The sequence below is a fragment of the Pomacea canaliculata genome, linkage group LG7, assembly GCF_003073045.1.
Source record: "Pomacea canaliculata isolate SZHN2017 linkage group LG7, ASM307304v1, whole genome shotgun sequence".
NCBI classification, from domain to species: Eukaryota; Metazoa; Mollusca; class Gastropoda; order Architaenioglossa; family Ampullariidae; genus Pomacea; species Pomacea canaliculata.
In genome coordinates, this window is record NC_037596.1 from 16,716,261 (window position 1) to 16,741,072 (window position 24,812).

The 24,812-nt window shown below is 37.2% G+C and overlaps 1 protein-coding gene across 5 annotated transcripts; it reads left to right on the forward strand.

The window, feature by feature from the left end:
• The first annotated feature begins 1,279 nt into the window (after positions 1–1,279).
• Positions 1,280–24,150, forward strand: LOC112569599 (SID1 transmembrane family member 2-like). Of its 5 annotated transcripts, none has more exons than XM_025247424.1 (25): positions 1,280–2,079; positions 2,265–2,386; positions 3,476–3,637; positions 3,908–4,052; positions 4,416–4,499; positions 4,698–4,859; positions 5,268–5,421; positions 6,239–6,332; positions 7,005–7,036; positions 8,252–8,332; positions 9,485–9,705; positions 11,214–11,284; positions 13,827–13,893; positions 14,010–14,170; positions 14,398–14,564; positions 14,965–15,101; positions 16,170–16,272; positions 17,601–17,674; positions 17,939–17,976; positions 19,955–20,060; positions 20,372–20,665; positions 20,726–20,839; positions 21,711–21,821; positions 22,177–22,282; positions 22,600–24,150. In XM_025247424.1, the coding sequence occupies exons 1-24, from the start codon at positions 1,867–1,869 to the stop codon at positions 22,237–22,239; spliced, it is 2,976 nt and encodes a 991-aa protein (XP_025103209.1). In that variant the 5' UTR covers positions 1,280–1,866; the 3' UTR covers positions 22,240–22,282; positions 22,600–24,150. The 5 variants fall into 5 exon arrangements, with proteins under 5 accessions (XP_025103209.1, XP_025103208.1, XP_025103211.1 ...); XM_025247426.1 differs by having other exon boundaries at positions 1,282–2,079; positions 20,372–20,465; positions 20,766–20,839; XM_025247423.1 differs by having other exon boundaries at positions 20,372–20,839.
• Positions 24,151–24,812: the final 662 nt, after the last annotated feature.

A 24,812-nucleotide genomic window follows, 5' to 3' on the forward strand; every position in this document is an offset into this window, starting at 1 on the left:
CACGTGGAAGACGGAAAAGGAGGTGGGTCTCACATACGACGTCATCAAACAAAACATCGTCACAGGAAAAAAAAACGCGTCATCAGAGGAGAGATGGATCTCGATGGCGGCTGAGTGTAAAAAGTAACGCCTTGAATGGATGTCGGACAAAAAGGTTTCTTCAGCCAGCCCTGCGTTCCGGGGCTCTGGTGCTCACTCGCCAGACTCTTTGAAACCTTCGCACATTGTTGGCGCATTTTAAAATGGCGGCTCCTAGCGAAGACAATATAATGATGTTGATGAGAATGCTTGACGATAATGAGGAAGCAATCAAGTGCAGCATCAAACGGGGTCTATTTATAGCCGCATCCATTTGCAAACTGAAGAGGAAAAGATTTGAAGATTATGTGGAAAGCACAGAACACGAGTACTGTGAAGTAGAATTTCATCAGCATTTCCAAATGCACAGAGCAGACTTTGAAGTAAGTAGTTTATACAATTTTTAACGCTTTTGTTTTGAAGAAATAGTATAGTGTATGAAATATAATGCGTATCATTATAAAACACAAGACAGGATAAAGTTATCCTGCTTTTACAGTCTGCGTGTACGTGTCGGCAGGAGGATATATTCCTATTAGCACGACAGGGTTGGTGCATGGGATGTTTGTCATTTTATCCTTAAATGCCAGCAGTCAGCTATCTAAAATAACAGTAAAATAAATTATTAAACATCATACAGTGATTACCATTTGTTGTACAAAAAAAGACTATAAAAGTTAGTTTGTCTGAATTGATAATTCCAGCCACAATCAATTGTCAATGGGCAATCTCTATTACTTGTTTTGGTTCACAATTTGAAACAGAATCCCTATGTTTCACTTTTTTAAATTTTCTTGATTACCGACTGCAGTGGAAAGTTTAGTGTTCGAAGAAGTTTAAGCTGAACTAAAAAAATCTCCAATGGAAAGATAGAGCATAAATCCAAAGGACCAAATCTTTCAACATTATCAGCAATATGTGGCAAAGCAAATACATCATGCACCAAAAATCCCTTACCATATTAACGCTCTGCTTCTTAACAAATAAACATGAAAATCTCAATAATTTTGCTACTTTAGAGTATATTTCTTATATTTAGTGTTAATGAAGAGTAGAACATACGTACCAGTATAGCAATTGATCGCTGTAGAAGCTTTTCTTTTGCGAAAAGCGTAGACACAAAAATGGTTAAGTGGCAGGCATGCGAGGCGCACATGTAGTGCGCGCTTCCGGTCGCTATAAATAGTCTGACCGCCATTGTTCCATTGGCAGTCTGTGGACAACAGCTTTCTTTGTCTGCGTGCGCACTCAGTTTCCCGAAAAATCAAATGATGTCACAGCTAGATCACGGGTTTTGAAGTCTATCCCGGTAAAATTTGAGGGACCCTTGATATTTCTGTTTTGAATGCTGCTTGGCGCCCATTAAACATATATTTTATATTGTTTTTATGTGTATGGGCTTATTTGGTCGCCGAGGAGCGACTAGCTTTGCTGCTCGCGTCGTGCGTGTGTCTGTTGAGCTTGTGTGGCCATGAGCGTGCCTGTGAGAGCGAGTTCCGCTCCGCCCAACTGCGCCTCGCGACAGCCTAGAAACCTTTGCAACCCGTAGCGTGAAGAGGTTTTAATTATTATATCACCCCCACCTTACCCCTAGCCTTGTGTTGGCCGCGTGAACTTTACAGTCAGTTGAACCTGAGAGGCCCGCAGTGAATTGGCTTTGTCGTCTGGTGAAAGTCAGTCACAATTGCACAGGCGATTTCTGGGTTCTCTGCAGTCCTTCAGGCAAGCATAGAATCCCTTCAAAATTCAACCTCCAATGTGGGCAGCTTGTAACGTCCGCTTAAAGCAATGGATGTACTAAAGGCACTGGTCATTACATTCATCAGCTTTAACTCACAATTGTTTGGTCAACCGCTTGTCCAAGTCAGAGAAGACAGCAACGTATTGAGTGTGCCGTTTACTGTAGATATCATTTCTGCAAATTTTAACACCATTTATATCAGCAACGTGAGCATGGAACAGCAACGTGTATTTGTCTATAGGTACAACGAAACAAACAAGGTTAGTCACGTTAAACTGTTTCTCTTCACATTTCTGTCCTAAGTGAAAGTGCCATCCAATATCTCAATTTGTTTGCTTTAGTGGATTAACATATTATTGCCTCTGCATGCCTTACAGTGAAGAAGGGTTTACTATTAACGCTTAATACTGAATAAGTAAGTGTTCACCTAAATGTTTATCCACAGACAACAGCGATACGTGTTTCGACCTTCAGCACAGAGGCTCAAGACGACTTCCCCATTACCTTTGTTGTTCGTGAGCAAGAGGACATTCTTTCTTGGATGATTCCTGTGTCTGCTGGTTTTGAGTAAGTATTTGTTGAAATATGGTCATATAGCCTGATTGCTTTGGAAATGTTCATAAAATATTTTTTGAAATATGAAGCTTTGTAGCTTTAATGGAACACTTTGATAAGACTTTGTCTGTGCAAGTGTGTATAGCTTCATTGTAAGACAATACTGATAATGACATGAAATTTGAACAATTCAATTATTGTTAAGATCATGGGGGAACTCTTTAGGTGCAGCCGTGATCACCAAAGTTAATGTTAACTCACTTTCTCCCGATTGCACATGCAATCCAGTTTTGTGATTTTAGAAAATGCGCAACGACCCGTGACAAAAGTATTGAGCGGTTGCCATTCACAGCTGTTGGCGATGAGTCATCAGCCTCAGGTCTGCTGTTTCTGGGAAATGAAAGGCTTCATAAGCATACACAATATAATAGTAAACAAAACACAAAGCTATGGACTATTCTGTAAAAGTAAAGCTTCGTGGAAGAACGAAGTTGTTTAGTTAGCTGTTTATTTTTCCGTTCAAAGATGTTAAAGTTCCAATTCTTAGCTAGCTTTAAAATTAGTATAAAGCTTATTCTTTCATCTGAGACGAAAGTAAGAAGCAGAAGATATCAATTAATACTCAGGTCGGTCTTGTCCGTAGATCCAATCTTCAAAAGATTAGTGTGTACCAAAAAAAAAGGAATACACTACAGTGCATTTAAAAGGAAAAAAATGGTGTCAGTTAAAGATTAGCGCAGCGGACAGCAAAAGTAAGAAAACCTAGACCATGATGATGATGATGATGATGATGATGATGATGATGATGATGATGATGATATAATGGAGTTTTTTGCATCATGTTACATTGTGTCTTTTCTATGGTACTCCCTTTCGGATTAAAAAAAGGAAAGTTAGGAAGAACAGAGAGAGATAGAGATAGCCGGGTGTGTTCGTGTGTTTGATGTACGTGTTGGGATGACACATTTTACTGTCAAAATATAATAATCATTTATGTTAGCTTATTGGCAGTGTTCAGTTTCAGTCAATAGACTTAATTTATACATTTTTAAAGCGTTCCATTTATAATTACTAGTTTTGTGTGACTGTTAACTGGTTCAGTTATAAGTTCCCATCAATGGACCGCACTCTGTGTCCTATGGATGAGACAAAAAGACTGAACTTGACATCGCCACAACGCGTCTATGTGATAGTGGACACAATGTCTGACACCATTCGCAGCTTCAGTCTCAATGCCACCATCTTGCCTGACTTTGAACTTGTGTAAGTGAATGTTGGCATCTTTTACTAAAGCTGATTGATATTTTTTCTGTGGGAAGAAAAGTAATGTGAACCATATGTCTTATTGATCCCAAGGATACAAGATCATCGGTAAAATCTTGCATCTAAAGGTTTTGTGACAGCCAAAAAAACATATATTTTAAAACAGTTTTAGGTTTTAGATAAAGTTACAAGTAAAATTATAATCGTGCTGAATTAAATATTCAGTTTAATTTCTGGGTCATAACAGTTTTGTTGATAATGTTTGAACAGACATGGTCAGGACAGAGAGTTGACAGCATCCCCGTCACAGCCCCAGTACTACATGTACACCTTTCCTAAGGATGTTGATACAGTTTTTTTGAGGGTGACATCCAATAGTGATCTCTGTGCAGTGATCTCAGTCCAGCCAATTCAGGTATGTAATGGATATGTTAAAATCCACATAGAAATTAACGTCAAATTTCGTCCAATAAAACACGGCACGATGCATGAGAAGTCATTCCATAAGCAATGAAATATGCTGCAAGGCATGAAGTACAATACATTGCCAACTTAATAACAGAGAAAGTATGGTAGAGTGGATGAAATATTACAAACATCATATCAATCATGCCATGACAATAGACATGGCTAAATGAATCAGACTTAGAGTTTTATAATCCACAGCAAAAAAGGTAAGCGGCATGTAAATTTGAATTATAGACCTTCATTCTGTTTGTTAGAAGGACCCAAGGGAGATTAGTTTGTTCTAATCATTTTAGTTGTTTTTTTTTTTCAGTGCCCTGTGCTGGATCTTGACGAAGACATTGGGACTTTGGGGAAACATCAGACTATGACTACAAAAGCTACATTTTTTCTAGAAGTAAGCGTGCTGTTGATTTGTTAAGTGCATATAATTTTTTTTTTAAAGAAGAAGGGGAAATGGGAATATGTGTGCCGATGGTGATCTCCCTTTACATTGTCTCCTCGCTTATTTGTTACACAGACCCATGTTAAACAAGTAGTGGTGAGATTGGTTCCTATCTATTGATTTATTTTGATTTCCTCTCGGGATTTCAAGCGGATAGCTGTCAAGTGGAAACCCTGGGGTAAGTCCCTCTTTAATACTCCCGTGGTTGCTCTTATTTACTGCGCTTCATTACGAACCGCGGTTGTAGAGGAAAATGGTCGTACGATTCATTTCTACACTTCGTCGCTCTCAGAAACTGTTACCTTTCCGCTGGTAAGGAAAACTTACCCAGAAAGCCTTCTTTAGCGCTTCTTAGTCGTCGCTCTGGTCCATATGTAGTGATGATTTTGCTTCTTTCTCACCATTGAAGACAAGCTTTTATTTCTGCTCTCTCTTCAGTCCTCTCGTTTTTTCTCTTTTTAATTTTCTTTTTTGGTGTGTACGTGTGCGCTTTTATTTTCAGTCTTTTATTTAATTTACTACGATTTGAAATACTGGAGGGAGTAACTGACGAGTTAGTTATGCCTTGTTCTTTCCAGAGATGTTAAGTAGGAAGGAATGAAACTACGAGAAAAACGACGACCTACTGAAACAGGTTATCTTTAATGGTATTATAGTTACTAAAAATGACAAAGAATTCCGTGTGTGATTGTTTGTGTGTTTGTGTGTGTGTGTGGACAGAAAAGTGACTATCATAGGTTTCAGGCCTTTTATGTTATCGTCCTGGTCAAGCCAAAGCTTCCACGCTGCTCAGCGCCAGACGACATCCCCCCTCAAGAACGCCTTAATGTGACAACCAAGAATCTCTCTATACTTATCACAAATACCATGTCAAGTGAGTACACTGTATCCAGTAAAAGTTGACAGTCATATAAGTTACGTTGCACAGTATTTAACATCAATCTCTTTAGAAATATATTGGATAATTGAAGAGTAATAATCACTCATTACTCACCGTCCACTGGCTGTTATGTCTCATCTTAAACACTGTTGTGATGATGATGATGATGATGATGATGATGATGAATGATGATGATGATGATCAAATATATCGAAAATCGCCTTCCTTTCTGAATATTGTCAGCAAAAAGGTTCTTTCTAAACTTTCATTTACGATGCAGATGGAAAAGACAAATACTAGAAGTCAATGTTCACCCCTTCACCATATTTCCTCCTAAAGTAGGTTTTCCAAGGTTTCAGGAAGTTTCCCTGTGTAAAGGAGAAAATGACTTAGAAAACTTAATAGTGAAAAAGAGAAGAAAGCAGGTGAATCTAATCCTCTGAACTGGGAGTGGGGAGCAGTAACAAACTATACTAGTGTGTTAGCAAGCCTGGCTATACATGCCTGTTCCTGTTAAGAAATGTACTGATTATCAAGGATTTGTCCCTGTAATTATGTTGAAACAGTTTTAAACAGTTGCCAAACCTGAGCGAGTTATGATTATATTTGTTATTTAATTCAATAGCTGATAGAAACAAGAAAGTATCACATGCACTCAATTCTGCAGTCTTTCTTTGTCTAATAATGACAAAAATTTACGCGCTGTAGATGAGATTAGTTATAATGATTACAAAGGTATATACTTTTGTTAGCACTACAACCTTAATTTTATTCAGTCATTATTTAACTTCAGCAATTACCTGTTACTTAGGCTCAGAAATAGACTGGAAGATCGGCGTTGTCATACTGATCTACGCTGGCGTTTCTGCAGCTATTTTCCTCCCTTGCTGCATTGTTGGTACAATGTGAGTATAGCAAGCAGCCTCCATCAATGTGAAGTTCTTACATACAAGTGAAAAATTATCACTATCAAACTCGTTCTTGTAATGTTTATTGTCATAAACATCCATAAACAATCGCATGCTCGATTTTCGTTGCATTCTGCAATGCCAACACATTTTTTATTAATATATACAAGAAATATAATGTACATGTATTGGAATTTCATTGACCATTTGATGGAGATCCAACTACCATGACAATGTATCTTTACTCCTAACTCTGTGTGTAAATGTCTGTATGAGTATGTATGCCTGCCCTTGTGAGCAAAAGAAAAATTTCTGTCTTGGGTATCCTCGACAGACAATAAAGTCTGATTTGATTTGATTTGATGCCCTGAAAATGTGTGCAGGTCCACATAAGTATACAGATGATAATAGACCTTAAAGATTAAAGATTACTGTGCATGTACTAAAGTATGTATACACTAACTCATGCCTATATTGTAATCGGACAGCATCGGCATACTAAATAGTAAGCTCTATATCATAATCCAGATGCATTTTTGTACACCTATTCTATTGTAAAGACATAAGTGTTCTGTAAAAAAGCACATAAAATATCAGGATAACTGCCTAATATTGCAGTGTCTAGACGTGTTGGTGATAATGAAACAAATAACTGGTCCTTTTTTGCAGCGCAAGGTGCAAAAACACCTCATGGCAGACAGGTGAGAGACAAAAGCGAGATGCATCATGCACACGTGTGAATGCATTTCAACAGAAGCTTGTCTGTTCATGAATAAACATCTGCTTGTTCGGGTCTTTCACAGTTCTGAAAACCTTTCCTGATTATTCAGCAGGAAGGGATACTTGCTTAAAAAAAAACAGTGAAGGAAAGGTTTTCAAAACAGTACATAGATGTGACTTTTAATGTCTCGTGTGAGGTCATTTCTACCAAATGGTTAGATTTAGAGTTTACATTTTGTGATTAAAATTGCTTGTAACCAGAAACAGAAAATGTGTAGTTTGCAACTGTCACACAGAATGGGTCTAGATTTTTACCTGTTACGATAAGTGATTTTTTTTAACTCACCTAATTAGTTCTTACATTAGTTGATTAAACAAGCCCAGGGTTAATTAAGCCTTCATGCTAATATGATCTTTAAAATTAATTTTATTTATTTAATAAAGATATACATTTTGTATCAGACTTCTGAAGAAAATACTTTTGTCAGTCCAACTTGAAGCATGTTAGTCTAAAAACCAAGGTGTTTATGTAATTACAAAGATCCGTTTTCAAATGTTTCTTGATATATTAAAATCATGGGAATCTCACTTTGTGACGAATTAACAACTAGCAGAAATGAACATTTAAACTGGTTGCACAAGCCTATCATTTTAGGGTAAAATTAATCAATGTTTGTGGTGTATTACGCCACACAAATAGTTAAAACTACAATTAAATTTAATGTCCAAAGAATATTAGCAGTATCGTTTGTATGTGCATGTCTATTATTATTATTATCATCATCGTCATCATCGTCATCATTATTGTCATCAGTATTGTCATCATTATTATTATCGGGAAATGGGCGCAAATAGGATGAACAATCTATATTGTCATTATACCAATATTTACGATACTAAGACATGACAGATTGTAATGTATGTAACATTCATCTACATGATGTTTTTTAGGCAAGTTGTTGACAAATTTAATCCTGAGCTAAACTTGTACGATTCTTTGTATTAATATTTTATTCACAATTATATTATTACTAGAAATGTTTGTACTATGTCATCAGCCAAGCGTTGACCTCTCTGGAAAAAAGAGAACACCATCAGAATAGTGAGTTATTGGAGGAAACACGTTGCCTGTTATTTCACCTAGAAATTATGTTTCGACTGGGATGCATAACATGCTTGAACCATATTTTTTTCAGGTGATACCTGTCGTAGAATGAAAATAAAGACACAGAAATGCTTCCGAATTATATTCTGTGGCCAAGAACAGACATTATCGGGTATTATTATAATTATCCTCCTCCTCCTCCTCATTATTATTATCATTATCATCATCATCATCATCATCATCATCATCATCATCATCATTATTAGATCCTAAAAATAGTCAATATCAAGCATACTATTTTTAGACCTGCAGATTTGTCATAGGAGGTATTAAGGAGAAAAACTAACAAATGGATTTGATACGCCACTAGGAAAAGTATCTCTCCTTATAATGACTCTAAATTTGTGTATTTAATCTGAATTTGCAAATTAGGTGTAATATGCAACTATAATAATGCCACCTTATTGGATAAGACAGGACGAAATATTTAGATAAATGTTGCAGTATTTCCTGCAATTATAAAACGTTATCGAAGAAAAAGTAAGACGAAGTAAAACAAACCTTTAATTAAAGCTTAGACTCCGATTGCCCAGTGCTATCTTGGGTTTGTTGCTTTATGTTACCATTTGGGGAAATCATGCCAAGGACTTATCTAGGAAAAAAGCAACTTTGTAACAGGCACTAATTGCTTGCGCTTGGAACACGGAACATTGAAGACGTTTCAATATCACCAAAAGATAATAATTATTACCCAAGAATTAAAGAAAAGATTACAGAAAACATTGTACCTGGGAAATGATGTAAAAGGAAGTCAACAGGACTTGCTGTAATCCTTTCAGTGTTGCTTTTTAAAATGATGGACTTTAATAAGGCACAAATCCGGAAAAAAACATTCTGGAACATTAATAAAAATAAAAGTTCTCACGCTTACAGCATGACTAGTGTACCTTAGTATGAAGATTTTGTAAGTCTTGATTCCGAAGCTTAGTAAATAAATATCAGTTGACCTATGTTCTTAGATAGTGGACATTTAAAGGGGCTCAAATTTGACAGATATTTTACAAGCTTAGTTACTTCAAACAATGTTTAGATTCTTTGACATTTTTGCTCTGTCCCTGGTTTTGCAAACTGTTACATCTTTTACATCTTCTCAGCACTTTAGTTCGTTCCTATGTCAGGAACGCATTGCTTGACGAGTTAGTTATTTAGATCGGGTTGAAAAGTACTTACAGGTGTGCAAATTGTTGTACAGTACTATTGACAGAAGTCGGCCAAGCGATTTTGACATTAGTCGGTGTGCCTGTAATTCATTTTGTGTCTGCAGACACGTCTAGAAAACAGCTCAGGAGCTCACAACATGCAGGTTCTCAAGCTACGAGTGATTCCCAGTTGGGTAGTGGCCAGCACTCAAGCTCACCTGGGATGGATCCCCAAGCTAGCACTTCTAACGCGAGAAATATTGAGGACATTGATGGTGAAGGTGACACATCAGATGTTGCCCCCTTACAGGATGCAGGGCCCGACTCAGATGTCACAAGCAACCAGGTGAAGATATTAGAGATGTAAAGATATTTAAAAAAAAACAAATACAGTGGAACCTCGGTTAGCGAACGCCTCGGATAGCGAATATTTCGGTTAACGAACAAAAATTTCGTTAAAAATTTGTCTCGGATAGCGAACAAAATTTCGGATAACGAACAGCCACGTGAACCACACGTGACCGACCAGCTTGTAATCATTCGCGCCCGAGACACAGATACGATCAGTCGTTCCTTATCTGTGCGCATCCTTCTTATTTAGTGATGTTTGTGCTTTATTTTAATAAGATAATCCTCAATCATGGCTCCAAAGAAGATTAAGAGCAATTAATAGTAGTGAGGTAATGACAAGGAAGCGGCAACAACTGAATTGAAAAAAGGAATGATTTTCAAAGTATGAAGGTGGCATGCGTCTGTCGGATATGTGATGTCTTATTACCGAAGAGTTTTACAAAAAAGGCAGAAGCAACAGACACTGGACAAGTTTTGTCCTTCAACCTCAAAGCTACAGAAAAGGGAAGTCACCCCCGATTTTATAATGTCACGTGTGCTCATGGAGAGGGAATCAAAGCAGTCATTCCACCCCTTCCTCCCCACACCTGCTTCCACCCACGCCGTCAAAATGGCAAGTTTTCTGATGTTTAAATGCTTTCGTTAATGTTTTTATGTTTATTTAACTCCATTTATATTGCATTATAACTGTTCTCATTACAACAAATACCTATATAGCCTGTAACTTTCAAATATTAGCGATCGAGTCAACAGGGGCTGGGAACCAATTAAATCTATTTCCTTTATTTCTTATGGAAAAAACTGTTTCGGATAACGAACATTACGGATAACGAACAGCTTTCCAGAACGGATTAAGTTCGTTAACCGAGGTTCCACTGTACACACTTTATTAGCTTATATTACCATGACACCTCTGAAGCAAGGATATGACTCTGTTATCATTCTACAGCCGAGAGAAGATATGAACTGTAACAAACATCTTACATAATGTATTTTTGCTGTTATTCTATTTGCAACATATCTAAATTAAACCTTTGTGTTACAAACACAAAATTTTAAATTTTACCAGAACTAGAATACTGCCTTTAGTTTTCAGAACAAAAATGAGTATTGGTTACAACATTTGTTAGAAAGCTTTGTGCTTTGTTTCTTAAAACCAACACCTTCCCAGGAAACTACACCAGTGGGTTTCTATAATGTTGATCAGGATTCTTCACAAACACTAAGTGTAGAAGTTAACTCTGCCACAAGGCGTTCTGAAGTGACCTACCTGTATACCTAACTATGGGCAACCAGTTGAGACGTAGCAGACTGCTTTCAGGTCTTAATACATAAAGGAAAGTTTTAGACAAGATCCAATTTTTCGTAGATTTTATGGATGCCTTTTGTATATCCTTTCCCACAATACCTGCCTAACTATACAGAAACTTAAGCATTGTGTTCTTTTCGTGTATTTGCATGCGGGGGTGTGTGTGCGTCCTTGATTTTTGTTATTCTTGACAGACAGTGGAGGCTCCATTAAACAGGTTTGTCAGTACGGAGAGTTACAACGAAACTGCCAAAGTCTGTCTATGGTGAGTGGACCTTTCTCTCTATCTGTGTGTGTGTGTGCGAGTGCGCTATGTGTATAAGTGGATACATTTGTGGGAATGTGTATTTATCTTCATATTTCGTGCAAATGTAGATGTATATAAGTATGCTAGCTCGTGCCTATGTGTGTGTGTGATAGTAAGGGTGCAAGAACAGGTATGATCCAAAAGCCTGGTTTCTTTATGACCAGGTAAAGGGTATACTATTACTAGTTGTATGATGTGACAAACAATATTTAATACTAACACCTTGAAATGGGATGAACAAACACTTTAACATATAAAATGCCACAAATTCACAGCCTGATAGGTGATATATGTGGCCTCAGACTGCACAAAATTTATATCGGTAGGTGTAAATGTTTGTATAGAATTATGAATGCATAGGTGTGCTCACATGCAACTGAAAAATGTACAAGCTACTTTTAAGTTTGCAGAGGCAGAGATGTATTTTGTCAAATAAAATGTAGTCAAATGAAATATAGTTTAAAACTATATTAATGGGGCATACTTCACTCAATATTGCTATCCAAATTTGATGAATAGATTGTTCTTGATATGCAGTCTTGAGAAACACCACTAGGCATTCTTCTTCGTCCTTAACTACTATATATTCACCCATTTGTTTTGTTTGTTTTTTTTTTTTTTGCCATGGCCTCGACTGCATTTCACGTACCCTTTGAGGCAGAGGACATGACCGAGACACGCCAGTATTTACCCCAGAAACTACTGTGAACCCACTGAGGAGTTGATTGCGTTTCGGACAAATTCGTTCGTGAGATTGGACTGAATCTCCTGAAAAACCTTGTTTCACATGCATGGATCCATCACTCTTATTCTGTTTCTAAGATCCACGTCTGGCATGATGTGAACAAGATACTTGTAAAGCCTAAACATGGTACGGAAGCTGGCACTTCTACTCTTTAAAATCTTGTTTAGTCTGACTATCACCTCTGTTACCGTCGGGATACTCAGACGATGTCCATTCAGCTACTACCGTGTTGTGAGGTGGTCTTACCCATATATTTTAAGCACTACATCTCCTCCAGCTGTACTCTGTTTATTGCTAGATCCGGTGATTATGGTCAAGATTTTGCTTTTATTCCTGATGATTTCCATCCCGTATCCTCTCGCGCTGGAAGTGAACCAATCGGTAATGTTCTGTCACTAGTTCTTACTTAGTGTTCTTTGTAGCTAAGTAAGGCATCCATTAGAGACTTCCATTTGTTTCTGTCAACAGGAAGTTTAGTCACTCTGTTCCAGGACAGTTACTGGTCCTTTTGATCTCTTTATACTTTACTTTCTTATGTTTGGCCGACCACGGTTCTTCTTGCAATCAGCTGTCCAATGAAGAGCTATTTTCTGTGGTACACATGCCCTCGCGATTTCCATTTACTTATTATGTCTATTATATTTGTGCAGCTGGCTCTTGTAAGGATTTCTTCATAAGTGAGTTAGGCCAGGATATATTTAAGATTTTCCTGAAAGTCCCTAGTTTCTGCCGGTTCTCAACCTGTGGGGGCGCTACGTGCTTACAAGGGGGACGCGAAGGTGGTCATTTTTTTAAAAGTTTCTTATACCGGTATTAGTGATATTAGCTTACATTGCTGGCTGAGGGGCGCGCGGACGTACCTTTGTTCGTCAGGGGGGCGTCTTTAGTAAAAGGTTGAAAACAGCTGCCTTATAGCATACCCTTCCGTAAAGTAAGATCGAAAGGACATTGCTTCTGAAGAGTCGAAATTTTCTTTTTCCTAATTAGAGCTTTTGACTTACATATCTCTCTTTTCGTGGCATAGGACTGATTTCTTTGATGAGTCTGTTCTGCAGATCCTTTTCTGTATCTCCATCTACTGTTATTAGACTGTCAAGGTATGCAAATTCTTAGGCCTTCTCTACTTCTTTATCAATAATGATGTTTTCTGCTGGCTTTTCATTCTGTCCCATTTCTTTTATTTTGCCGCTGTTTGCTCAAAGAAGTCCTATGATCGATGAAGTTTTGGTCAAATTGTTGATCTTTTCCTGCGCATGTTTGTGTTGGCTGGATTTCACAGGTCACTTAGACATCAATAGCAAGGGATAAGAGCAGGAGAATAGGGCACCAGCACAATATACAACCAATGCAAACTTAGAAGTTCTTACAGACGAACATCAGGTAGAAAGGGCAAAAACACAGTTCACCACCAATGCAGACTTGGCAAACCTTGACACCAATAGGAAAAGAGGACAAAAGTAAGAGTAGACAACACCTGCGGCACACCAAAAACAGTGACCCTTCCCCTGTGCACCAATTCAACTCCTCCCTTCGCCCACATTCCCCATACCCACATTCCACCAAGATCCCAATCCCCACACAATGTGAAATTAACTTGAGGTGGAAGCACTTTCCCTACTAAAACCACCACCACCATCACCACATGCCAATATTAGGTAGAAAGATAATTAGTGCCAGTCATATGGTAGTGTGTAAGAAATCCCTATACTAACATTTGTGTGGAGAATGTTGTCAGACCTATCTTTTTTATGTAAGGATCCTTGGGACTATTACCCTTTTTTATGGTCTACCTGCGGTACAGCTGGTCCTGACCTATCAAAAGGTTAGTGGGAAGAACAAAGTGTGTGTGTAAGAGATAGAGAGAGTGAGAGTGAGATCGTGAATAGTCGTGCATTCACATGTTATTCATGTAGGTTTTGTTTCTCTGTATGATCTCAGAAAATGAATGAAAATGGCGATGAAGATCTGTGCTATTACAACTTTGAGTGTGCTTATCCAGTGCGTTGGTTAGGATACGAAATCCGTTCTTTCAACAGCTTCATCAGCAACATAGGCTATGTCTTCCTTGGTATTTTCTTCCTCTTTTTAGTGTTTTTGAGGTAAGCAGTGTGAATGAAGAAGTTGGTTGTGATGTTTTTATTCTCTTTTACTCACTCCATCACTTTTCATTTTAATACACACACACACACGCGCGCGCGCGCACACCCCCCTTAAATGCCAAGAAGTAAAGAAGTAAATATCTATTTCTTTTGCTGCAAAATTTACTGTAAGTATGCTTTAGTATGGTTTATTTTATTAAATACTTGTGTTTGTTTCATTTGTTCAGAAATTTCCTGCATACATGGGATACATTAGATATTCCAATACGTCAGAATCACAATGGAATGCTAAAACATTTTGGGTTGCTGTATGCCATGGGATTCGCTCTCATAGTGGAGGGTGTCATGAGTGCTTGTTACCATATCTGCCCCACCTACTCTAATTACCAGTTTGGTTCGTGTTCGTGGCCAATATTTGTGTATATGAGCGTGTGATATACAATAGAAAAAATCATTTGTACAAAATCATAGTTTACATGATTCAGATAGAAATTATTGTCATTTTGTTAAGACATGATATTTAAGGCTGCCATCAGAATTCACATGCTTTAATATATAAATGAGTGCTATTTAAAGTTCTAAAGCTTCTGAAAATAAATCACGGATAACTCATACTACAAAAAAAAAAAAACAAAAAAAAAACAAACAGAAAACTGAAAAATAGTTGAGTAGCGATCAGGTCTTAAAATATATCAATTGTTAACCTATTCGTAGTACTGCTTATTTAAATCAAGCTATATCTCTTTCTATTATATATATGTTTGTAAACAGTTGTGTTAATATTTTTTCCACAGACACCTCTTTCATGTATGCTATTACCTCCTTGTGCATTCTGAAGATTTACGAGAGTCGCCACCCAGACGCTCAGATTAAAGCACACAGACATTACTTCTGTATGGGTGTATACACCTGTTTTGCTGTTCTGGGAATAGTAAGTGTCAACCATTTTTTGTTGTTTTTATTTGTTTTATTTCCTCCCATGCAAAAAGACATAAATATCGACATTTTGCTTTATTGACAGGGCATCCAACAGTACAATACTTTGCAACCTTAAAATATTTTGTTCGAATCCTTTGACTTCTGAAAGCAGATTGTGCGTGTGTGCGTGTGCGTGTGCGTGTGCGTGTGCGTGTGCGTGTGCGTGTGCGTGTGCGTGTGCGTGTCATACCAATCAACGGACCAGATAACATGAATCTTTACAAAGAAAAGCCGAGACTGACACCAGCCGAGACCCTGAGTCACATCCAGTTATGAAAATCCGTAGAGCCAGACAGTGATTGCGATGACATAAAATCAAAATGGACGTGTGGCGAGACGTTGTGAGGTGACCGGTCAAGATAGGGAGAAGAAAGGACGCTACACTTAAAGTCGCATTTCCTGCATCTGATTGTGTGGGAGAAAGTTTACCCCCCACCCCATCTTACAACACCCACACCACTCGGTTGCATAAATACTACGATGCTTAGCCATTCAGGGATTTTCTCTTTCGCCATCCCATCCGGTTCCTTTACCCCTCTTCTCTTCTCTCGTCTATATTCCTTTTTTACTCACCTCTGAAGTATGAAGTGTGACCAGTGACACAAGAGGATATTGCTTCCCTACTCTCTATTTGTGTAAGCACCTTGTTCAAAGTGACCTCTTGGGTCTATTTCCTATTTCCTAATTTCTCAAAGGGTAAATTGCCAGTGTCATCAACCCAAACCGTTTCAGTATTGATCATTGCTTCGACCCCACCCCGTATACCAGTTTCTGAGTACATTATACAGTTACAATATTACTGTATTCAGACAGCACGGTTGGAAGATAATACTCTGAATGCCATTATTTACTTGCTGATGGTTTTTACGTAGACATGGTCATGCCAACAGATTATATTATGGAAACATTTGTCATTATCACGAGTTTTTTTTCATTGTTTAGATGTGACTTTGCACAGATATATGTATGCATACATGGGTGCGTGTATGTGTTTTGTGCGTGCGCGAATGTGTGTTTTCAGATTTTTGACGAACACTGGGGTGTTTGGGTCTTATATGCAAGTCTGCACGGGCTGTGTGTTATTGCGGTCGTAATCATCGTTTGTACAAAAGGAATCATCGAAGGTTTGGTGGTCCTCGCATGGATGTGCCTTTGTATTAAACTTTATGATTTTGTTTCTTTCACATTAGGCAGATGCCCTAAATAATGTAATAAATGTGATCTCTGTGTACAAAGACTTTAGACACACCTCGACTTCCTCCAAAGCAAAGAGACATAGCTAGCGAACTTCGGATTTACAAACTACGGGAAGAGGTCGAGATAGGTGTTGACAGTCTGAAGGAAGGAAAATCATCTGGCTTTGACAACAGACCAGTTGAGCTGCTCAAACAATATAGGGAAGAAACAACAAAGGTTACCGTTTTGTGTCAATCTGAAAAGTGCATCCTAATGAATGGGAGGGGGGATCACGAGTCTAATCTCTTTATAAAAGCAAACAAACATAGAAACAACAACAAAACTTCAAAGTCACGAGCTTAATCACCCTTCAAAGCAAAGTAATGCATTAAGTATTTCAAACTGATTAGTGATTTTTCACACAAAGTTTCAACATTTGGAACAGAAAAAAGCGCATGATTTTCTAGCGACTAGCAGTCGGATTAATTGATCGTCTAAATTGTTAATATTTTTTTTTTACTGTAAGGTTAATAACTAGTAATACGTTACAGCTGCTGCATACTACTTTGGCTGTAACTGTGATCATTTCAAGTATACTCGTTCTTCTAACTCAGTGGTTCTTAACTTTGTTTGAGGTACCGAACCCACGAGTTTCATATGCACATTCACCGAACCCTTCTTTAGTTTTATATGCACATTCGCCGAACCCTTCTTTAGTGTCATCACGAATTGCGGGTGTGTCTTGACCTCCGTGGCGGAGGCTCCGCCGAACCCCTGAGACCGACTCACCAAAACCCTAGGATTCGATCGAACCCCGGTTAAGAACCACTGTTCTAACTTCTAAAAGCGTTAGAAATCAGCAGTCCATAACATTCTAACAAAGGCAAGATAACAAATAACATGGCTGACAAGTCTGATGGAGTCGTTAAAGACCATCGAGGGTAGATGCCTTCAAAGGAAAGGCTGATTTTACATTTTTCTTGTTAGCGAATTGAAACAGCTTTCCTTTAACAATAAATTCGGTCAGTGAATGCCATTATGTACTCATTTGTTGTCGATTATCACTAGGCTTGTTGTGTAGTATCTTGTCCGGGTATTTTTGTGTTATTGGAGACCCGCATAGCTTAGAATTTTGAGGCTTGTCCTAAAAAAAAATCACTTTGCCCACCCACGATCCAGAGTGAGCCAGAGTAAGATTAAACATGCATTTAAATTTGAATGGATATTAAGCACAAATAATGCCAACTAACAATTTACTTTCTTTTTGTCCACACAGGCGATCAACATGGAAACAGGTGTAATTGTTGTAATTGCTGTTCTTGTACCTGTCATGCGAAGTGCGTATTTAAGGTAAATTCATGTCGTTTATTATTTATATATATATTATATATTTTAATATAAAATTAGGACATATTGAGACTATGTTTCCTTTTATACCTAGTTGGCATCTTATTTATCGTAGAGAAACACGTTACTAAAGTGTTTTTAAACTGTAGTAAACTAATTTAAGATGTATAATTATTTTGTCATGTTTAATTAATTTTTATATTTGTAAACAACCATTTTTATTATACTATGGTTTCTGATCAAAATATTGTTTTTTTTTGCATACAGGTTTGGCTCGTGCTTATGGTTATGTTCAACTTGGCGCTGTAAGTTGAGACACGTGTATACCATATTTGTAACCTCTCACACTTTATCTTTTTAGTAAACATGATGCCCATTGTATAACAGAATACTACATGTCCTTTTGCTTGACATTTCTAATCTAAACTAGGATAAGCAAACTAGGACAACGAGTTTAGCGGAAAAACAAAAGGACTTTCAAATAGGAATAAAATGACAGAAAGTGACGTTTTAAATCATTCCAATCTCAAAATTTCAGTTTCAAAGAAATAATTAATTTATAATATCTCAAACAGCTTTAATGAAAATAAACATGTTTACATACTCTCTGGGGAAAGAAAAATATGACTTTAGTAGGAACAAGAAAAGTGTCGATTTTTATTATAAAGCTGCTAACAGTTTTGCTGATTGCCCAGCGCAACCTTGTTATACAGTTTACAATGAGTGAGAAAGGACAGCTTTAGTGGACACGATGTCTTAGGTTTTTCATCGACTTTGAGGGATCAAGTTGCGAGGGGAGCAGTACCTTAGTTTTTGAGCTACGATAGCCCAGATTGTAGTAAAGGTGGTTCATTCACTTTTGCATTTTGATTCTTAAAGTTTTAGAGTTCTCTTACGAACTTCTTAGATGATGTTTCCGTTTTTGAGACGTGTAGCTCCCAATTTAATATTATACTTACCGGTTTGTAACCATACCCTTTATCACGTACACGTACACTCTACTACTGAATATTAACTTTTACGCCGTGCCGTTGCAGTGGTGTGAATAAAAAAAATCGTGTCCGTTTGACGTTTATTTGCTAAGCCATCTATCATTTGATTCCCATTTGCAATTTCATTTATTATCTATTTCACTGAAAAAAATGATAATACTCTGAATTCCAATGCGTTGGAGGGGAGGCGAATACTCAGACGTTCTTTCCGTCTTTGGTAACGGCGACTTATTCTTCGAGACTTAGCACTTTCACAACACTACGGAGAGTTCTCGAGTATTCTAGTTTTTCCAAAATCACTCAAATAAAATAAAACCTATTTATAGGTTTTGTTCTCTTTTAGTAAATCAACTGAAAGACTGTAAATGTATGGGACAGAGAATTCACAAATCGGGAAGTAGGTCAAAAGTGCGACATTAAGAAAAAAAAAATTATACGATAATAAATACACACAAAAAATACAAAACAGGCATATATCACACTAGATTATACAATAGAATTTAATTTTACTTATTATTTTCGGTTGTTTGAGTACAAATCCAAGTTGAATTGAGTAACAGGCAACCAACTTTGACATGGAGCTTGATCACTTATACTTCGCCTACTTTCAAACGTAACGAAATGCCTGATTGGTTGACTTTTTTTGAGACCTAAAGGGAATTAATCCATAGTGGAACAATTCCTAAAGGTTCCAGTGTTTTCTCCCTTGTGTGTTAATTTACGCACTTAATTACCACCTCAGACTCTACTGTGGTTACAGCAGTGCATCCCAAGCTTCTATCCCTCGAATGTAAGCCAAGTTCTGGTTGTGTAGTCTTCGAAATTTTACAATGACAGCTGGCAGTACTAACGGTCAGTTGTCGCTAACCAAACCGTCCTTCTTTTCTCCCGAGGTTTTGCCTCAAGTCCTGGTTAATTGAAAAAAATCGTCTACAAGTCATCCAGCGGTTACATATTGATAGTCAGACGCAACCACCGCGACGACCTCTTGAGTCTGCCGAGAGAGGTGATAATTATCCACGGTATCTTTTCGTCTCATACAACGTTTCCACATTCGTTGAGGCAGTCGCTTTCAAGCTTGGCTCTTCTGACCACCTAAGCCATCTAACTTGCATAAGTTCGACATAAAAACTTGTCCGCGGTTCCTCTTTAACTGGCTGTCCAAGTATAGCAAATTTTAGTCTAGACTTTAATGTTGGGCAATTTACCACATGATATATATCAAAACTTTAATTTCAATTGGTTGTACGTTACACATTTTTCCTGCTGATGAGTTTCGTTTCTTTCTTAGTGCAGCGTATGGTGCCGGAAAGCGAAAACCGGACTTTGCGACCTATTTACTAATCATCTTACTTGTGAACCTCTTGTGCTATCTTCTACTGCATATCGTTATGAAGGTTTGTAATTAATGTTAAACATCCTTCATATGGCACTCTAGTTATATGCCAAATTCGCTGTGAATCGTTGCTCTTTGCACATGTTTTTCCCAAAGTTTAGTGTATGCAAGTGCATAATTATATAAATAAAGAGTTTATGTTATTATTTGTTACATAGTCAAATTTGTTTTAGTTCACACATAACATTAGGATTTGTCACTTGGTTATGTAAGAAAGGCATGCTATTTGCGAGTGAAGTGTGTGTGGTGCTATATGTGTCTGGATCCATTCGTTATATGTATATTTTTGTGACTTTCTTTGCTCTGTCCTAGGGCTGTTGTGATGGAAGAATCGACATATGCAACTGTACTTGTAGTTGGAAAGACATCTGCTCCTGTATTTGTAGACTGTTGAACAGATGCACCTGTACTTGTAGTTGGAAAGACATCTGCTCCTGTATTTGTAGACTGTTCAACAGATGCACCTGTACTTGTAGTTGGAAAGACATCTGCTCCTGTATTTGTAGACTGTTCAACAGATGCACCTGTACTTGTAGTTGGAAAGACATCTGCTCCTGTATTTGTAGACTGTTCAACAGATGCACCTGTACTTGTAGTTGGAAAGACATCTGCTCCTGTATTTGTAGACTGTTCAACAGATGCACCTGTACTTGTAGTTGGAAAGACATACGCTCCTGTATTTGTAGACTGTTCAACAGATGCACTGTTTTCACTCTGGCTGCTATTATCATGTGGGGTGTGGCTATCTCCTATTTTGTTTCCATACTGTCTTCCTGGGAGGTATATCATCAACACTTGATTACTTCTTCCATTATTTGTAATAGTTTGATATATTATTAGGGTATTGAGGGACGCGAAAGACGTGTCGACTATTGACCAAGTTCAGATGGCTATGTGCCGAGATGAGCCCTGCAATGTCTTTATTCCCTATTACTTTGTACTTTTATACATGAACACATACACCACTGGACAAGCATACGAACCCAACAACGTCTACCTAAACCATAATAAGTTTGCGCAAACAAGAGGAAGACAACAGCCCCTAGAACAACATTTGGCCACAGAAGTCTATCACGAAAAATTCTATGAATCCCAATTCACTCCTCTATACCGCGCTGTAGACATTGGGGGAATGATTGTGACGTTGTCCACCCCATGACCTCTATTGTCTGCTCGCCAGGGTAAAGGTCACGACTCTGTGTCGACCGTTGCTTCGTTTGACAACCCTCGCGATGCCGCTACAAAACACAATATTAACCATAATAGTTTTTGCATTCACTCCCTTCTCGACTATTATATTCTTCTATTTATCTTTTATAAATTTTCGATTTCTATTTGTACAGCTCTAACAACCGATGTCGCTCTCTGAACGTTATTAACACCTTCGATGGGCGTTTGATTACGCTTGGATTGTTTTAGAAAAGCTGATATACGAGCCCCATTTAATTACCTAAGTGGTCCCTGACACATCCAGCATAGTCTAGACCTCAGTTGTGGACGATTTTTTTAAGTTACTACATGCCATTAAATTTTAAATGTCTCAAAGTTTTGACGCGGCCAATTTTTCTTCTTCCTTCTTTTTGTCTTTATTCTTCTTCTTTCTTGGTGCTTTTTCCAGCGAACATTTTAGAAACGTGTAGTATGATTTCAGCTGTCACCAGAAGAGTCCCGGACGAAAAATATGCCATGTGTGCTGGACTTCTATGATTATCATGATATCTGGCATTTCCTGTCTGCTGGTGCTATCTTCTTTTCATTCATGGTGAGGAGTGTGCGAACATAGATATTTTAATACTGGGAATGATAGTTTTTGCACATTCTACTCTCTTTGTATTGTGTGTATCTAGTGGTATAGCAGTCTGCCATTTCAATCCATTTTTTTAACATCTGGGAAGCATGAAAAGAGAGCTTATTATCTAAGCAAAGCATGCTACTGATGGTTATAAATTATTTTCATTTTTGAACTTTAATCGCACTAACCAAATTATAAATATGACAACTAACATGTTTAGAGGAATTCTGTGATGTGATGTCAGTTACCTAGTTGAACGAAGATGTGTTCATAATATTTTTTCCATAGTACAATTAAATAATATGGAGTATTTTTGTTTGTTCAGGTTTTGCTGACTTTGGATGATGACTTGGACAATAGGCCCAGAAACACAATTTTTATTTTCTGAGAGTGATTTGTGTCCGACTGAATGTCTGAATATACAACAACTGGTATGTTTTGGTAAAGAAAAGATGTGAGAGATGTGGTGGATGATTTCATTGGTTCACATACTTAGGAATACAAAAATATGTTAATATGAAATGTCTTACACGTTAAAGAAAGTAACCCTTTGTAGGTATGAAATGTGACTTAAGTTTAGAAATTAAAAGAGTCAGTATGAAAATTTTTTTTGCTAGTCTTTTATAAACTATAGTGCATAGAAAGTGAAATTTAGTAAATGAGGTTATAAACCAGTGCTACACAAGGGACTGGAATATAGTGATAGGAACAAGGCAATCCATCTTATGGACAATATTTTATTTTTCAGGCAAGCCTTTTGTTGTCGACATTTATAAAATTCTCTCTCCATTTCTCGGATATTCGTCGATTAGTGAGACGATTTGGATGAAGAGTCTCAGGTCGCAGCCAATTCACAGGGCTGGAAGTACATCGATGGGACCAACATCAGACAATTGAGTTCTGAGCTCAAAGATGAGAAATTTAGTTTCACTTGTTGTCACACTGTTTCTTAATTTTATTTACTTAACTTTTTTTAAAATCATTGTTCTTATTTTCTTTTAGCAGACCTGCCGGATGTTCATTTTTAGGATGCAGTTTTCGTGGTACAAAGTTTCAATAGTGAGTGGTTTGTTCTGTTCCGTGGGTAGAACAAGAGGTCAAAGGACGGGGAAGGACCGCATTGGTTGAACTGTTTTTTGTATTTTGGTTCTGTATTTACTTATGTTGTTAATTATTTAAAGGTAAGGTTAATGAAATTGAATATTATTTTCACTATTTCTGGGATTTGGGGAACTTTAATAAAAACCGCACTTTTAAAAAATCTTTTCCTCATCCCTTCTTTCACCTGGCTTGGGCGAATTATGCTCTGTCTTTTCGTCTCGCATAAGGATATTTCAGTAGTTTTTTTGTTTTGATGTACATTTGTGGTCGTCACTACAACTACATTTTCAGGATGCCTCTTGTCCATATTTGTGGCAACGATTTCTTTGACTGAAGATTTGTCGACTCAGATCTGCAGGGTTTTATTTCCCCTTCTTTGATTCATGGATGTGGTAGATGCTTGTATATTCTAGGTGTGATAATTGAACTTTTTTCCTTTTGTAGTGTACTAAATTTGTGGTAAATTCTATTCTAGAATTTGTTTTTTTATATCTAAACCATTTAAACATGACATCTTAAACTGTGGAAAAAGCAGAACCAGGCTTCAAATGACTAATATTTCTGAATTCTTCCATTTTAAGGTTGTTTTTTTTTCCTCTTTTTTAAGCGCGTTAAGTTCTCAGCAATGTGTATACTGTATACTTCGTTATTATCATAACTACCATCACTATCATCATAATCTTAACCCAGTATCTGTTTTCTCATCAGTTCTTTCTCCTAAACCAACTTCCACCATCTTCACGGTCAGTGTAAACCCAGAAAAGAGTAATCTATTGAAGTTATTGTATACTCATGTGTCCTTTATTTACCAGTATTCCTTTTCCATATATCACGTATACCCGTTTTATCTTTAATATACCTATACATATAGACATGTATGTATTTATTAAAATCTCATACATGTAATTATCACCACTAACATCACAGTCGTTCTGGCAGTTAACAAACCATGCAATACGCACGCCTGTCTCGTGCAAAAATTCATGCAATGATCACAAGTATCATCTCCGAAACCACGACCTTAACAATGCACAGATGCACCCGATGAACCACATTGTAATCTTTCGTAGTGTGCTGCTTGTACTATTTTTGAATAAAATAACAGTCTCTCTTGTTAATTATTGTTTGGTGTCATTTGGGCAAGTGGTATACATGTTTGTTCAAGAAAACTAATAAAAGTTAAATACATCATTGCTGAGTAAATAGTTTCAAGTGTCGTTCGGATGACACGTGAAGCGGAGGAGAATGTTTGTGAATGCATGTGGGTATAGTTATATATATATTTTAATTTACATAATATGTGCATGTGCGTGTGCATTCGATTCGTGGTTTGTTTTTAAGGCATTTCAAAATTATTTCTTATGATCACGGATAAACAGAGACTGTAAGGACAGTTTATATTGGCATAGTTACTTCATTTTATGTCCGTCAAAAGACTGCACTACCGATAATCCCATTCGTTTGAAAATAATTGACTGGACTAGACATTTTGTTGTTAACCACTAAATAATGCATCCAAACGGGTGCTATATTGAATTTGAAAGTAAACTTTCCTGAGTTAATGATGTCTTAATTTATTGATGACAAAGATATCAATTCAATTAATATTTAAATTATATATATATAAGCTTTAAATCTTGACCCAAGTGCAATGCAGATCTTGGTGTGAGGTTCATCAATGTAAAAGTCATATGGGGCAATTTTCTGCTTATTACAGCAGTGAAAAAAAGAACTAACTGAAGCTATTATTTACTATTCTATCACTTTTTTTGCTTGTATTTTTGATTGTCTCTCTCTCTCTCGATGACGCTTTCACATTCTATTAGCACGGTTAGTGTCCGAGAGTAATTTAATATTGTA